At 38.6% G+C, this 14,970-nt stretch overlaps 1 protein-coding gene across 2 annotated transcripts in view; it reads right to left on the bottom strand.

Moving 5' to 3' along the window:
• The window catches only part of GALNT3 (polypeptide N-acetylgalactosaminyltransferase 3), a 47,898-nt gene that overhangs the window by 17,883 nt on the left and 15,045 nt on the right, over positions 1 to 14,970 (bottom strand). The window contains exons 2-3 of one of the 2 annotated variants that reach the window (XM_011990987.1): positions 5,177 to 5,298; positions 4,120 to 4,740 (exon numbers count right to left, since the gene is read on the bottom strand). In XM_011990987.1, coding sequence (XP_011846377.1) covers positions 4,120 to 4,634 — 515 coding nt within the window. In that variant the 5' untranslated portion in view covers positions 4,635 to 4,740; positions 5,177 to 5,298. The remainder of the gene's footprint in view (positions 1 to 4,119; positions 4,741 to 5,176; positions 5,299 to 14,970) is intronic. The other variant, XM_011990986.1, reaches the window with a different exon arrangement.

Below are 14,970 nucleotides of genomic sequence, written 5' to 3'. Positions count from 1 at the left end.
TTTTTTTGACGGAGCCTTGCTCTGTTGCCCAGGCTGGAGTGCAGCGGTGTGATCTCGGCTCACTGCAAGCTTCACCTCCCAGGTTCACGCAATTCTCCTGCCTCAGCCTCCCAAGTAGCTGGGACTATAGGCGCCCACTACCACGCCCAATTAATTTTTTGTATTTTTAGTAGAGATGGGGTTTTATCATGTTAGCCAGGATGGTCTCAATCTCCTGACCTTGTGATCTGCCCGCCTCGGCCTCCCAAAGTGCTGGAATTACAGGCGTGAGCCACTGTGCCCAGCCTATTAAATCATTTTTATAAAGATCATCTTTAATTACATATTTACCTAAGTATGTAATATAGGTTTCTTATTTCCTAGACTTATTGAATCAATTTACTTAATCTGTATACAGAATCAAAAGGGAAAAAATAGCTTTACTGTAAAACCTATGTTCTTCTTAATATTATTTAAATTTACTCATGGAGATAAGAGCCCAACACCCTTCAGTTGCTCTGCCAGGGCCAATGGGGAAACTGTAGCTTCCAGTGTGATATTAGGGGCCTGAGAAAACCACCCTAAAAAAAGATACACAAATTATCCCATTAATTACTTTCATAGTCATACCTCAATAGGAATGTCTCTGATACCCTTTTCTAACAGCAAGTCTTTCAAATGGAATATTTGTAGTGATAAAAAAGGAGTTGGATTGGAGCAAAATATCAAGAGAAGATGTCAACAACAGATTAGAAAAAGGAGAGGATGGGTTCTGAGTGAAAGTGGCACTGCTCTTCAGTTTCTTCATGATTTCAAAGCATGATACAGGTGCACGGGCACCTTCATCATTCATAAATAAAATTATTTATTCTAAATTGAATTTTGGATAAACTGCCAATTAAAAAAAAGCTCAAACACAAACTATTCATATACACACTTGAACCACAATTACACAGAAATAAATAACTAAATATAAGCTTATATTTTGAACCCATAAAAGTTTATAACCAACATAAACTAGAAGGAAAAATTACGAAAAATTCCATACTATGGTATTTTATTTTTAAAGAAAAAAAGAGGAAACTCATGATTTGTTATAAGCATTTTGAGGAGAAAGTGAAATTCTAGTTTAAGATTTTTTTCCTACCTTTATTTGCTGTGTGGTTAATTAATATAGTATTAATCGATAATTATAAAATGATTTTGAAGATTTAAAGTATAAAATTTCACAAAAATTCATACTAGTAAAATGTTATCACTTTAATCTTGCAAAATTTTCCATCAGTTTAAACTAGGATTTATTTGCTTAACTGATAATTACCAATATCAAGTAAAAATGTCATGTTATATTATTAACATAATTAATAAAATTTCACAATATACTTTCATAAACTCCATTCCTTTTGAAACAATTAACATGTTAAATGTATGCTTTGAAAATTGTTTTACACATTTAAAATAGTGCAATTAAAATAACTTGCCAAAGCAACTGTATCATCCCAGTCAAACCATTTGAAAAACCTGGCACATGGAAACATGCCTAAATTATCAGTCACATGACCATCTGGCTTTGGAAGAAACTAGATCTATATTTCTAATGAGCATGGAAAACATTAGCAGTTCTTCAGAAAACGTGTTATTTGCTGATACTGGCTACATTCGAAGTACAAAACAAAATTTTTTTTTTTTTGAGGCAGAGTCTTGCTCTGTCACCAGACTGGAGTACAATGGTGCAAGCTTGTCTCACTGCAACCTCCGCCTCCCGGGTTCAAGCGATTCTCCTGCCTCAGCCTCCCAAGTAGCTGGGACTACAGGCGTGCATCACCATGCCCAGCTAATTTATGTATTTTTAGTAGAGATGAGGTTTCACCATGTTGGCCAGGCCAGGCGCAGTAGCTCATGCCTTTAATCCCAGCACTTCGGGAGGCCAAGGCGGGTGGATCATGAAGTCAAAAAACAAATCTTTACCACCTGTACAAACCCTGTCCAAAGTAAGAAATAATTAAATCTTCAACTCCAACCAAAAAATGTTGTTAATGTGCTTGTTTTTCACTTACTTAGTGATTAACACTATTGAAAATTATTGCAGCTTCTTAATGCTATATTGGGAGAAAAAAGTTCATTTTGAGCTGTCACTGTCACTGATTGTCATGTCAAAAGAATAAAAATCATGATTATTGATTTTTAATGTAGATGACTTTCAGTCAAAAACTCTCCTCAAATCAGTAAAGTGCAATACTGCATTCTAATCTATTACTATATAAAAGGAACTATAATGTGCCTTGTTATAACAGCTAGAATATTTTATAGATATTAGTTTCTTTACACATTCATCTAAAAATTATAAGCAACTTAAACTTGAATCAATCAGACTAGAATAGCTCAACAGAAATCTAAGTTACACAGTTTCAACGTTAAGGGACTCATATAGTTGGATCCAGTATTGATAATCCTAAATCTAGAAAAACCTGAGTGAAATAATAGACCAAAAGTTACCTTCAAGTTCACCGCCAAATGTAATTCTCTAATATCCAGAAAGCAAAGCTAAATACATAGGCATTGTTTGCTTCCAGTTTGCTTATCTCGTACTTTTTTTTTTCTTTTTCTTTTGGAGATGGAGTTTCGTTCTTGTCGCCCAGGCTGGAGTGCAATGGCACAGATCTCCACTCACGGCAACCTCCGCCTCCCAGGTTCAAGCAACTCTCCAGCGTCAGGCTCTCGAGTAGCTGGGACCACAGGCACACAGCACCCTGTCCGGCTAATTTTTGTATTTTTAAAAGAGACGGGGTTTCACCATGTTGGCCAGGCTGGTTTTGAACTCCTGACCTCAGGTGATCTGCCCTCCTCGACCTCCCAAAGTGCTGGGATTACAGGTGTGAGCCACCAAACCTGGCCTATCTTGTACAATTAAAAATCTACTGAGGGGCTGGGTGCAGTGGCTCACGCCTATAATCCCAGCACTTCGGGAGGCTGAGGTGGGAGGATCACTTGAGGTCAGGAGTTCGAGACCAGCCTGGCCAACATGGTGAAACCCCGTCTCTTTCAAAAATACAAAAATTAGCCGGACAGGGTGCTGTGTGCCTGTGGTCCCAGCTACTCGGCAGCCTGACACTGGAGAATCGCTTGAACCTGGGAGGCAGAGGTTGCAGTGAGCGGAGACCCGTGCCATTGCACTCCAGCCTGGCCAACATGGTGAAACCCCATCTCTATTAAAAATACAAAAATTAGCCAGAAGTGGTGCCGCATGCCTGTAGTCCTAGCTACTTGGGAGCTGACACTGGAGAATCGCTTGAACCCGGGAGGCAGAGGTTGCAGTGAGCTGAGATCACACCACTGCACTCCAGCCTCAGTGACAGAGAAAGACTCCATCTCAAAATAATGATAGCAATAATAATAATAATAATGAATAATCTGCTGAGGGTGGGCCGGGCGCAGTGGCTCACGCCTGTATTCCCAGCACTTTGGGAGGCCGAGGCAGGCGGATCACCTGAGGTCAGGAGTTCAAGACCACCCTGGGCAACATGGTGAAACCCCGTTTCTACTAAAAATACAAAAAATTAGCCAGCTGCGGTGGCAAGTGCCTGTAATCCCAGCTACTCGGGATTGTTCACAAAAAATAGGGCATTCTGAAATATAATTAGGTACTCAAAGACTTTGAGTCAAAGTAATCACAAAGACTGTGAATTGGTTTACAAATCTATAAAATATTATCCATCAGTTCCAAAATCTTGGCATATTTTTAAACATTTTTATTCTAAAGAAATACACAGAGAAATGGAAACAATTCCTCTACCTTTTATATTTCCCATAAAAATTGTCCAGTAATTCCCCCTAAATAGATGAGAAAGCTACAGTATTTAGGAATAAAGGATTTCCTTGTGGATAGCAGTCAGATCTAGAATTCAGTTTTCTAATTTCCAAGCTAATAATTTTCATATCTGTACTGCCTCACCAAGCATAAATAGGGATATGTAGCCTCAATCATTATAAGCAAAAAATAAATACAACAGGTTAAATAAACAGTATTTGCTGATTTTCTGCCTTAGAGTAGCTAAAGAACAGGCAACTTCCTTAGCTCACCCCTCTGTCCCCTGCAAAGCCTGATGATAAAGAATAAACAATAAATATTCTTCAACATACTCAGGAGGTCGAGTGTCTGGTCCAAGATCTCGGTGCAAAGAAATCCTGTCACTTGCGAAAGCATTAAAACAGTGTTTAGCTTCCCCACGTTCCTTTTCCTTTTGCTCTTCAACACTTAAATTGGTTGTCTTGAATGCTTTACCAGAAGCACCAGGTGCATTTGAATCCTGAGGTGGACGGTCAAGAACAGGCTTCAATTCTGCTGCTGTATAATATCCTTGCAAACAAGGTCTCTCACCAACATCAATGTTTTGCCTGACAGGTGCTCCTATTTGCATTTTTGGCATTGCATCCTTAATATTGTTTACAGCTTCTAGCATTAAATCTAACATCTTGTTTTTGTTTTTCATGTTTCTTTCCATCCTTGATTCCTCTTTGGAATATTGAACACTTACTTCTCTTTGCATTAACACCAAAACTATAATAAAGAAAAAAACTACTGCACCAAGCTTCCAGAACTTTTTATGGTAATGTCTTTTAATGTGTAATTTGACTAGTCGCTTTAGGTGAGCCATTCTGACATTAAAAGCTTGTCACTTGACAAATAACAGTTATTTCTTCTGTTACTTATATTTTTTATCATAGATTTGCTGAGAAGAAGGTATCTTTAAATGGTAGTACCTATAAACAGAAATGGTAGATGGTATTAGCAGTTATTCAGTCCTACAGGCATGGCTCAACTCATTCATTTAACCAACAACCGAACACAAGCTACCAATGTACTCTTATGGTTAACAAGAAAACAAAGATATCTCATCCTCAAGAAAATTACACTTTTAGAAGAAAATAATTGTTACGATTTAATTGTTGCAAAATATTGATATTCGTCTCCATTCAAAAATACATTCTTTTTAAACTCTAATATCCACTATTTATAAAATTAATTTTATAAATATATTTTGAGTTAAAAAAGAATATCTTCACTTGATAACCAAGGAATCAAAGGACCTCATTAAATGAATTACAAAAAAGAGAGCTCCATAAGGAAGCAAGGGTATACTGATAGGTACTACCAGGCATCCACCTAAAATAGTGGCCTTCATTTTATATAGTTTACTCTCAAACTAAGGTGTACTCCAGCTTAACCAATGATGGTAATATAGCAGTTTCATCAGTAAGTAAACTATCATACTCCCAGATTTTCTGACCCAATAGTACTTGAGAATCCTGAAGGAACCCCTAAAAACAAGAAAATCGGTGGCATTTAATTTGTTGTTTTATAACAGCTAGTTTTAATAGCTCACAGAAATACAAGCTCTAATAGTAAAAAGAGAATTCATTAGCTTTACTTGCAGTGTCTCTAGGGAGCCTATAGAGGTCATTAAGTTAAAAATGTAGAATTTGGTTTGATAAAATATTGCTTGCAATTGACCCTAAGAAGGGACAGCAAGTTTATTAAACCCTAATATAGGACAACAGGAACAAAGGAAAAGAAAAATAGGACTTTTCAGGAAACGATTACATACTATGAGCCATGATAGCCAGTCAAGAAATTTGCAAGGACAAAGGGGAGGGAAAATGCCTGTTCCTCCTATGGTCTAAATACATTTTAAAGAAAATATCATTTATAGCAATGAAAATTAACTTTTGACACTTTCTTTAACTTCTCTTCCAAAGTTCTCACCAAATTTAAAATAAGAAAACCAGGTTCCAAGATGGATTCTCTGGTTTTTGGCAGGAAATTTTAAGCGGAATAAACAAAATAGGCAGAACTTAGTTCTATATACTATTTCTAATTCTATATTCTTTTCAGTATGGAGTGGACACTTCTGCTCCAAAAGATAACCCCAATTCTGGCATATATTGCTCATAAAAGTGAGATTCCAATATTTCTGAGCTTTGGTTGCTTTAAGAACTTCATGTAAAAAACGAAATGACCGCTTAAGCTTTTGAAAAGAATATAAGAAGTTACAGAACCACACAATGACAGTTGTGTAATTAATTATGTGTCAAATGTTGTGCTAGGCTGTGGTTACAAAATTAAAGATAGCCCTTACCTTCAAGAAGCAAAATTGAAATATAAGAAGTCAGAGGCCAGTCACAAAGCAGTGTGATATGTGTTATGACAGGAGACAAAGAAAGCTACACAGGCTTGGAACAGTGGCTCATGCCTATAATCCCAGCACTTTAGGAAGCTGAGGCCAGAGGATGACTTGAGACCAGGAGTTTGAGACTAACCTGGGCAACATAGCAAGACCCCATCCTACAAAAAAATACAAAAATTAGTCAAATGTGGTGGCACACGCCTGTAGTCCCAGCTACTCAGGTGGCTGAGGTGGGAGGATGGCTTGAGCTCAAGAGGTTAAGGCTGCACTGGGCTGTGATTGTGCCACTGCACTCCAGCCTGGGTAGCAGGACAATACTCTGTCTCGAAAAAAAAGAAAAAGTAAACAGCGTAGAGGGTCAGGAGAAATGTTAGGGAAATTTTCTTAGAGATGACACTGTTGAGCAAAATCTTGAAATACAAGTACATTTTAGGCAGGTAGACAGGAGGGAAAACAGAGAGTGAATGTCAGATGCAAAACCATAAAAGCAAGAAAAAGCATGATCAGTCCTTCAGTACAGCATAAGCGGAAGGCACAGGGAGAGAATGACAACTGATGTGACTCGAAGGTCAGTTAAAGATCAGTTCATGAAGTCTTGTACATCTTTCAGTGAATTTGGAAATTATCAATTTTTTTCCAAAATAGATGGAATGGAGAAAACTGTTTTTAAGAAAAGATCATAATCCTCATGCCTGTAATCCCAGCACTTTGGGAGGCTGAGGCAGGAGGATCACGAGGTCAGGAGATCAAGACCATCCTGGCTAACATGGTGAAACCCGGTCTCTACTAAAAATACAAAAAATTAGCCGGGTGTGGTGGCAGGTGCCTGTAGTCCCAGCTACTTGGGAGACTGAGGCAGGAGAATGGCATGAACCCAGGAGGCAGAGCTTGCAGTGAGCTGAGATTGAGCCACTGCACTCCAGCCTGGGCCACAGAGCGAGACTCTGTCTCAAACAAAAACAAGAAAAAAGGAAAGATCATAATCAAATTTCTGTTTTAGAAAAATTACAAGTTTTTAAGCCCCCGTAAAGGTGATGGATGTTAATGAGATGAGGGGAGCCAAAGGATGGAGTGAAATGATTTCAAGAAAGTCCAGGAAGTGGAATCAAACAACGGTCTTGGTGAGAGAAAGGGAAGAATGGGAGATGAATGGTGATATGGTTTGGCTGTGTCCCCATCCAACTCTCACCTTAAATTGTAAAAATCCCCATGTGTCAAGAGCAGGGCAGATGGAGATAAATGAATCATGGGAGTGGTTTCCCCCATACTGTTTTCGTGGTCATGGATAAGTCTCACGAGACCTGATGGTTTTATAAAAAGGAGTTCCCCTGAACATGCTGTCTTGCCTGCCATCATGTAAGACGTGCCTTTGCTCCTCTTCCACCTTCTGCCATTATTGTGAGGTCTCCCCAGCCATGTCAAATTGTGAGTCCATTAAACCTTTTTTTCTTTATAAATTATCCAGTCTCTGGTAAGTCTTTATTAGCAGCATGAGAACAAACTAATACAAATGAGTAAAGTGATAACATTAACAAAGACAAGAAATACAGGAAGCAGCACAGATTCAGGGTAGGAATTAAGAAGATACTTTGTTCAGTTTTGGACGTAGCAAATGTAATATGCTAATGGAACTTCCAAAGTGAGTTTGGATGAGCAAAAAGATATATGGGACAGGAAATTATGAAAAAGCTCTGCAGTAGAGATGAAAATTTGAGTCAGTCTTGGGGTAAATGTAATGTAAAACAAATAGGACAGAGAAATACCTACATTTAAGGGTAGAAAAAAAGAGACTGACTGGAAAGAAAGTCCAATTTTTCCAATCCTATGAAGAGTGAGGGGCGGGCAAAAAAATAAAAAACACAAATGAAAATACAGATAAATTATCCATGTCAAGTGGAGGTAATTTTACAATCTTATCTCACACTTGAGAGATGTTAAATGTGTAACAGTTGGTTGACCTTTAAAACTGAACTTCATTAGACCTGGTCTAATGGGCTTTAGTGAAAAATGAGAAGAGAACCGTGGCAGAGAGAGTAGTTGTAGTCATGCCTTCAAGATCCTAAGGCTTAGGATTCAGGGCACTTCCAGAATAATAGGGCAGTAACCTCATCTATGGGGTTCCAGGAAGGTAAGAATGGGCAAAATGTTGGGGTCTCACAGGAAAGTGGTTCCCAGTTGATGAACTACAACCTCATCCCCTCTAACTGTATCTTGATGAAAGGTAGACATTCATCAACCTGTGTTCACCTCCTTTCTGTTCCTGAGAGGACTACCCTTCCCCGCCCCGCCAAAAAAAAAAAAAAAAAAAAAAGGCAAAAATAGATAGCCTTCCCCAGGGCTATCTAGTGATACTCAATTTTTCTGTAGCTAGAGGTAGGCTAAATTAGGAATTTGAGAAGAATTGAGCTGGTTTCCCTGAGATATTTTGACAGAACATGGAAAAAAGAGTTCAGAGAAAGCACAGAATAGGAGGATATGACAGAACTAGATTCTTCCACAGTAGTGATAGTTTTCCCAAAACATTTTATGTCAGAAATCATATCTATGGGTAGGGTGGGAATTGAAAAGAAGGATAGAATTAATGATGCAGATAGAAGAGAGTTCTTTTTAGGAATAAAACATAAAGTAGAGGAATTCTTCATCAGAAGGACAGTAATCCTATCATTGTGAGTGCATGTGTATCTATGTAAGGACCCACTCAGTAGGTTTTAGTTTGGGATGCTTCTAACAGAGTCGTCGAGGAAAGCTTACGAAAGACATGGATAGCATCCTATTCATGGTTGTTTTTCTGGCACTTACCACAATGTTGGTAATACAGTAGGCACCCAGAAAAATTTGTTCACTGGAAAAAGGAAGAAAGAGGACCAAGATTTTATCAGAAACAACAACAAAAACAATTCTTAACTTGTGTTAAATGTTGACTAGGTCCCTGGTATTAAATGACATTTAATACATAAGTTCTCACTGTCTCAGCAATATTGTGAAGTATTATTACTATTTTTTTTTTTTTTGTAGAGATAAGATCTTGCTATGTTGCCCAGGCAGACTGACCTTGACCTCCCCAATCCTCCTATCTCAGCCTCCCAAAGTGCTGGGGTTACAGGCATGAGCTACTGCATCTAGCCCTTGTTATTCCAATTTTACTGACCGATATGGAGAGTCAAAGAGATTAGGTGGCTTGGCCATGCCAGTTCAGTTTAAGACCAGCATTTTTCTAACTGTGTTCAAACTCAGGTTCAATGTAAAATTCTGAGTTTTTAACTGAAATTATCTAAAATAAAATGTTTGAGAGTCAAGAACTAATATCCTAAATAGAAGGGATAAGAAAAAAAAACTGAGGAAAAACCATAAAAACTATAAATAGCTTCCTATCATTGGGTAATGTTTTACAAATAAATGATTTTAAAACTTTTCAAAGCACCTTTTCAGAAATAAAGATTGAAAATAAGGTTGTAGATCTTAAAATGGAAGATTAAGAAGTTGAGAACCTTACAGAGGCAGAGCCTAGAAATAGGAAGATGATGTTTTGATCTTTTCAGACTATTTCTGAATCTTCTCTTATCAACCCTGATCACTTAAAGATTCCAACATTGATGGGATTTCCATTATGACTTTTCTGTACTTTGCTGTTAATGTGCAATATCAGGCTTCCATTAATGCTGAATGCCACTCAACACTAAGCATCTCTATCAGTTGTCTTCAATTCTGGATATACATTAGTGGAAAGCTCTTAAAAAATAAAGTGCCTTAGACTTCACCTCTGATTTAATCGGTGTGGGAGCAGGGCATATACTCTGCTTTTGTTGTTACTTTAAGCTCTCCAGATAATTCTAACAAGCAGCGAAGGTTAAGAATTACTTGTCTAGATCACAAGATTTGGGCAAATCAAAACTAGCATCTGATAAGGGTTATATCTGTCCAAAGGCAATCGCATTACTAATTTCTAATATGCCAAAGATGAGTGTTTCAAAATAGACTCTTGATGTAAATGAATAGAAGTTATTTAGACTTGGAGATATATGATAAAATCCAAAGCAGGAATGACCCACAGTTTTCCAAAAGGACACTGATGGAACTGAAGGGACTTATGCTGATATACATGAGGCACTGAGGTTTTATTGCAAATTATGATTCTGTAAAATCATTTTATATATATCTTATTCCAATCATAAAAATGGGAAAATTGATACCTGAACAATGAAAGACATAAGCCAAAAGACACACAATAAATGAATGAGTAAAATGAAACCAGGATTCTTAATTCCTTTTTCTGGGAATAATGCCATGTTCCTTGTCAGTACTACCTGCCAAATTGGAAGACCTATGTAAAAACAGCTCATGAAACAAAACAAATCTCTCCTACAGTCAACTTCCAGTTGGACTCCGAAGTTTGAGAATTGATAAGAAAAAAACCAGCACAACAGCAAACTCAGGATATAACGTGTCATATTTGCACATTAGAAATGATTAGCAGATAAAGGGTTTGTTCTTCTTGTACACTTTCTAAAACCTTTAAATGCTATGTCCAATACGGCTATTTGCTAATTACCAAAGATCAGATTCACAGAGGAAGAGAAGTCAAAAATCATAAAATAGTTTTTAAAAATTAAAAAAAAAAAATTTCAGAGATCTTCTAAATTCTAAATTCTTATGAATTTCTAAGAGTCAAATTCAGAGACCTGGTTTTAAAAAGTATTAATCTGTATTCTGGTATATATGTAGACATTTTAAAAAGTCATTAATAAAAATATTCATAAAGTGAAAAGCTAAAGCAATACACACAATTTTAACTGGTTGCGACACTGTGTTAAAATCAATGGATCATTCTCAGGGGTAAAAATATGCTTCCATCTGAAATCTTACAAATTTAAAATAATCTAATTAAAAAGTGGTGGCTTCCAGTTAGCTAGACTACAGCTTCTCAAACTTTAAAGTGACTATGAATTACCTGGGGATCTTGTTTAAACACAAATTGAGAAGGGAAAATATCAAGGTAATATCCATCATGATTGTCCCTCTAGATGGAGAAGCATAGGTTGCAGAAATACTAGTTGTTCATTTAACCTAAAAATTTCAACTGAAGCAATTTTCTGAAGTACTGGAAAGCAGAACATTATAATTTTACATGAAAGTAACATTTAATGAAATAAGATAGTGTTTCCTTTCACTTCTTGTTTCCATGTTTGTGACAATAAACCATTACAACTCCAGAGGTTTAAAGTCTGGTTCCTGATGAATTTAACTGCCATGATGTCTAATTTGGTATATAAAACTTCCTTACTACTGAGTTAAAGCATGCTGTAACGAGTTAGGGGTAACCACACTAAGCAGGAAAAAAACACAAAATTACATCCCAATATCCTAATACAGATTATAGATTAAGAAAAGTACACTATTGTGAATTACTATAAAACTCACTGGATCTTTGCCACACATTACCTATCATCTGTATTTCCTAACTGAATTAAAAACAAAACAAAGAAAAACAAAATTTAAAGATCTTGCCCTGATAACAAACCTTTAAGTGCTTGAGTAGAAGTTGTATTATGTGCCCCTCATCTACTGGTTAAAGTGTTAGGGAACAGAGGAGTGGCAGAAAGTCATTTCTGTTTGCATTTATTGGTGGATCAAATCTCATGGTGTTTTGCTGCTGTAGTTTGTTAGTTTTGATTATGTTTAAGTTCATGTTTACACCCTTGGCAGCATTTCTTCTGAGCAGGAAGTGGCATGTGGATGTATGACAAGAGACAAACACTGATGCAAATCAAACTGCATGGAGACAGCCACATTCTGTCTCAGAGCGGGTAGCAGTAGACACACCTCAAAGATCTCAGCTAAAGGCAAAGGAGAGTTACACTGGGTGGCTGGGCAACGCCACCAGCGGATAACTAAACTACACGCAATTTTTGTAAACTAAGAACAGCTTTCTGAACAAAGATATCTGCAGGTTGTGAGACAGAAAGCTGAGTGACAGAGTTAACCATCAGCAACTGTGAGGCACAGGTTTCAATACTGACAAGGACAGGGTGAGACATCCAACTTCTCAGCTACCCCTAGACATCTCCCTTGTCGTCATCTCTGAATGTGAAAGGTTGCTGATAGAATATGGATTTGTGAGATAGTCAACTCTCTACCTCGACAGTTTGACACAAACCAGTAATTATGATACTACATTACCTGCCAAGGGAATCACAAACTCAGGGTCTCACATGCTCTTTCCTGCCACATCTGCACCTGTGAATGACTTTTACATTACGGATGAAAGATATGCATTGATTACTTATGGCATACTATGGAGTAGAGGAATTTTGAGGAGTGATTTAGGTGGATCCAGAGATTATTCATGTAACTGGTATTCCCTCCCCACCAGGCAGAGGCACTGCATTTTAAAACATTGTCCATCAGCCGGGCGCGGTGGCCCACGCCTGTAATCCCAGCAGTTTGGGAGGCTGAGGCAGGAGGATCACGAGGTCAGGAGATCAAGACCATCCTGGCTAACACGGTGAAACCCTGTCTCTACTAAAAATACAAAAAGTTAGCCGGGCGTGGTGGCGGGTGCCTGTAGTCCCAGCTACTCGGGAAGCTGAGGCAGGAGAATGGCGTGAACCCAGGAGGCGGAGTTTGCAGTGAGCCGAGATTGTGCCACAGCACTCCAGCCCGGGTGACACAGCAAGACTCCGTCTCAAGAAAACAAAACAAAACAAAACAAAACAAAACATTTGTCCATCTATTTACCTTGTAAACATAGTTGGTGGCTTTTGGATTAGTAAGGAGATAGAAACCACATAGTAATTTGAACAGAGAGAGTTTAATACAATCTAGTATTAAAAGAGGTTTGGAGTAACAGGAAATTGCCTAGTGGGAGTTAAGGAGAATTCTAAAAAATATAGGAGTTGTAAATACAGTATAAGGGGCAACCACTCCCCCTAAGGCTGAAATAAGTGTTCAAGGAAGAGCTCTCCTCTCACCAGGGCTGAGATCCAGAGATGTCTATGGAGATGCCCTAGTTTTGACTACCTGCTAGAAAAGTCACAGAAGTACTTCATTCATGGGACTTACCAGAAATCTGCCCCTGAAGTTCCAGAAGAGGCTGTTCACAGCTGGGGACAGAACCCTAGAACTAGCTAAGTGCTGAGGAAAACTGCCGGCTGCTGAGGGAATCTGGAATCACAGAGGTTGTCCCCTGCAGGAGTTTAGTGCACTTTCATGTGCCACACAGGCAACAACAGCTCTGGGCTGGCTGCCTGGGACAAAGGTGGGCAGCCGGCTCCCTAGACACCCAGTCTTGTGGTCCCCCAGTGGGCACGTGTGGATCTGAGGTGAGAGTTTGGGGAGCAGTGACTTGGGTGACAGAGCAGGTCCATGGTGTCTGTGGCTCAAGGGTACACTACTGCTGCCCAAATCAAGCTCTAAAGAAAGTGGAGTGTGTGGGGGACACCAACTCTAGAAAAAGCTGTGTTCTGCAGGTACCTAGTACTGGAGAAAATCATATTGGGGAGTGAGCAGTAGAGGAAAACCATGCTCCAAAGGAGCTTAGCCAGTGAGCATCACAGTGTCCCTCCAGTGCCCTCTACTGACAAGGCTTAACATTGAACGAGCCAGCAAAAAAATATTTACAAGGCCCAGCTCCATTATTACAGAGCAGGCTAATACAGTAAATTTGGAACTAAGAGACAATAAACTGATAAGCAGCAAAGTCTGAACTTTTGACTACTCAGCTTCCACATGCACCCTCTTCCACACACTTAAACTCCTGTACAATAACAACGCAATTCTATATTTCACCTAACAAAGTCTGTCGTTCTTTATAAGTGAAGAAGTTCTATTGCCTCAAAAATGAGAGACACAGAGTCCTAACAGCCATTGTAGCCACTGCTGTGACTCTAAGTTACTCCTTAAATTGTATCACAGTCTCACTAAATATTCTGTTACCTAATATTTTACTATTTTGTAAAGTTGATCTCCAATGGCTTCTATTTAACTTTTTTTAAAATGAAAATGAGAGAGAATAAAATTGTTAATATATACAAAAAAAACCCTAGATATAAGAAGCAAAGAAAAAATGTGCATTGAACCTGGGAAAGCTGATGGAAAAAATTTTTTTAAAAAATATGCAAACCTACGATAATCCTCACTTACCTAATTGGCTGCGAAGTCACAATGAGTATCTATGGCTTCTTTCTTACACTAACTACTACTCTGTATTCACCATGCCCTTAAGCATTCCAGGAGTCCACAGATGTTGGTGATGTCAAGGAAGGGCAAATCCGTATCTAGAATATTTGTCTCTTCTAGTGGGAAGAAGTCTCTGCCCCCTTAATGAAGGAAGAAATCCAGTACAGTGAACCTGCCACCCAGAGGCTGGCTGATCCCCGCAGGGGCTCAATGTTGGTCTCTGCAGATTAGGAACTCAGCAGCAGTGCTATCCCAGTCAACTTTAGAAAGGGGAAGCCATGTTGCTGAGCCCAAGCATACACAGCTCCAGTCCTGCCACAAAGACCCTGTTTATGGGCCCACTGAACAAGCACTGAGACAGCTGGAGAGAGAGGCTGACTGATGTGCAAAATGTGTCATTTTGTCCCCTTGATTATTAAGAACCTCCTCTGCAATGGATGTGCTTTTGTGGGCACTCAGATGGGATACACATTTTTTCAGGGTCTTTTCATTTTGAAAGATTCGTTCACATACCTCTTCCTCAAACTAATGACCTTGTCACCAATCTTCCAATCCTGTTCCTTCCAACTCTGACCATACACACCCTTAACAACTACCTATCGACGACCAATATAGATCTGTATTTGTAGGC

Source organism: Mandrillus leucophaeus, unplaced genomic scaffold, assembly GCF_000951045.1.
Source record: "Mandrillus leucophaeus isolate KB7577 unplaced genomic scaffold, Mleu.le_1.0 Scaffold389, whole genome shotgun sequence".
NCBI lineage: Eukaryota > Metazoa > Chordata > Mammalia > Primates > Cercopithecidae > Mandrillus > Mandrillus leucophaeus.
The sequence above is the reverse complement of the archived record's forward strand: the minus strand, read 5'-3'. Positions and strand labels throughout refer to the sequence as shown.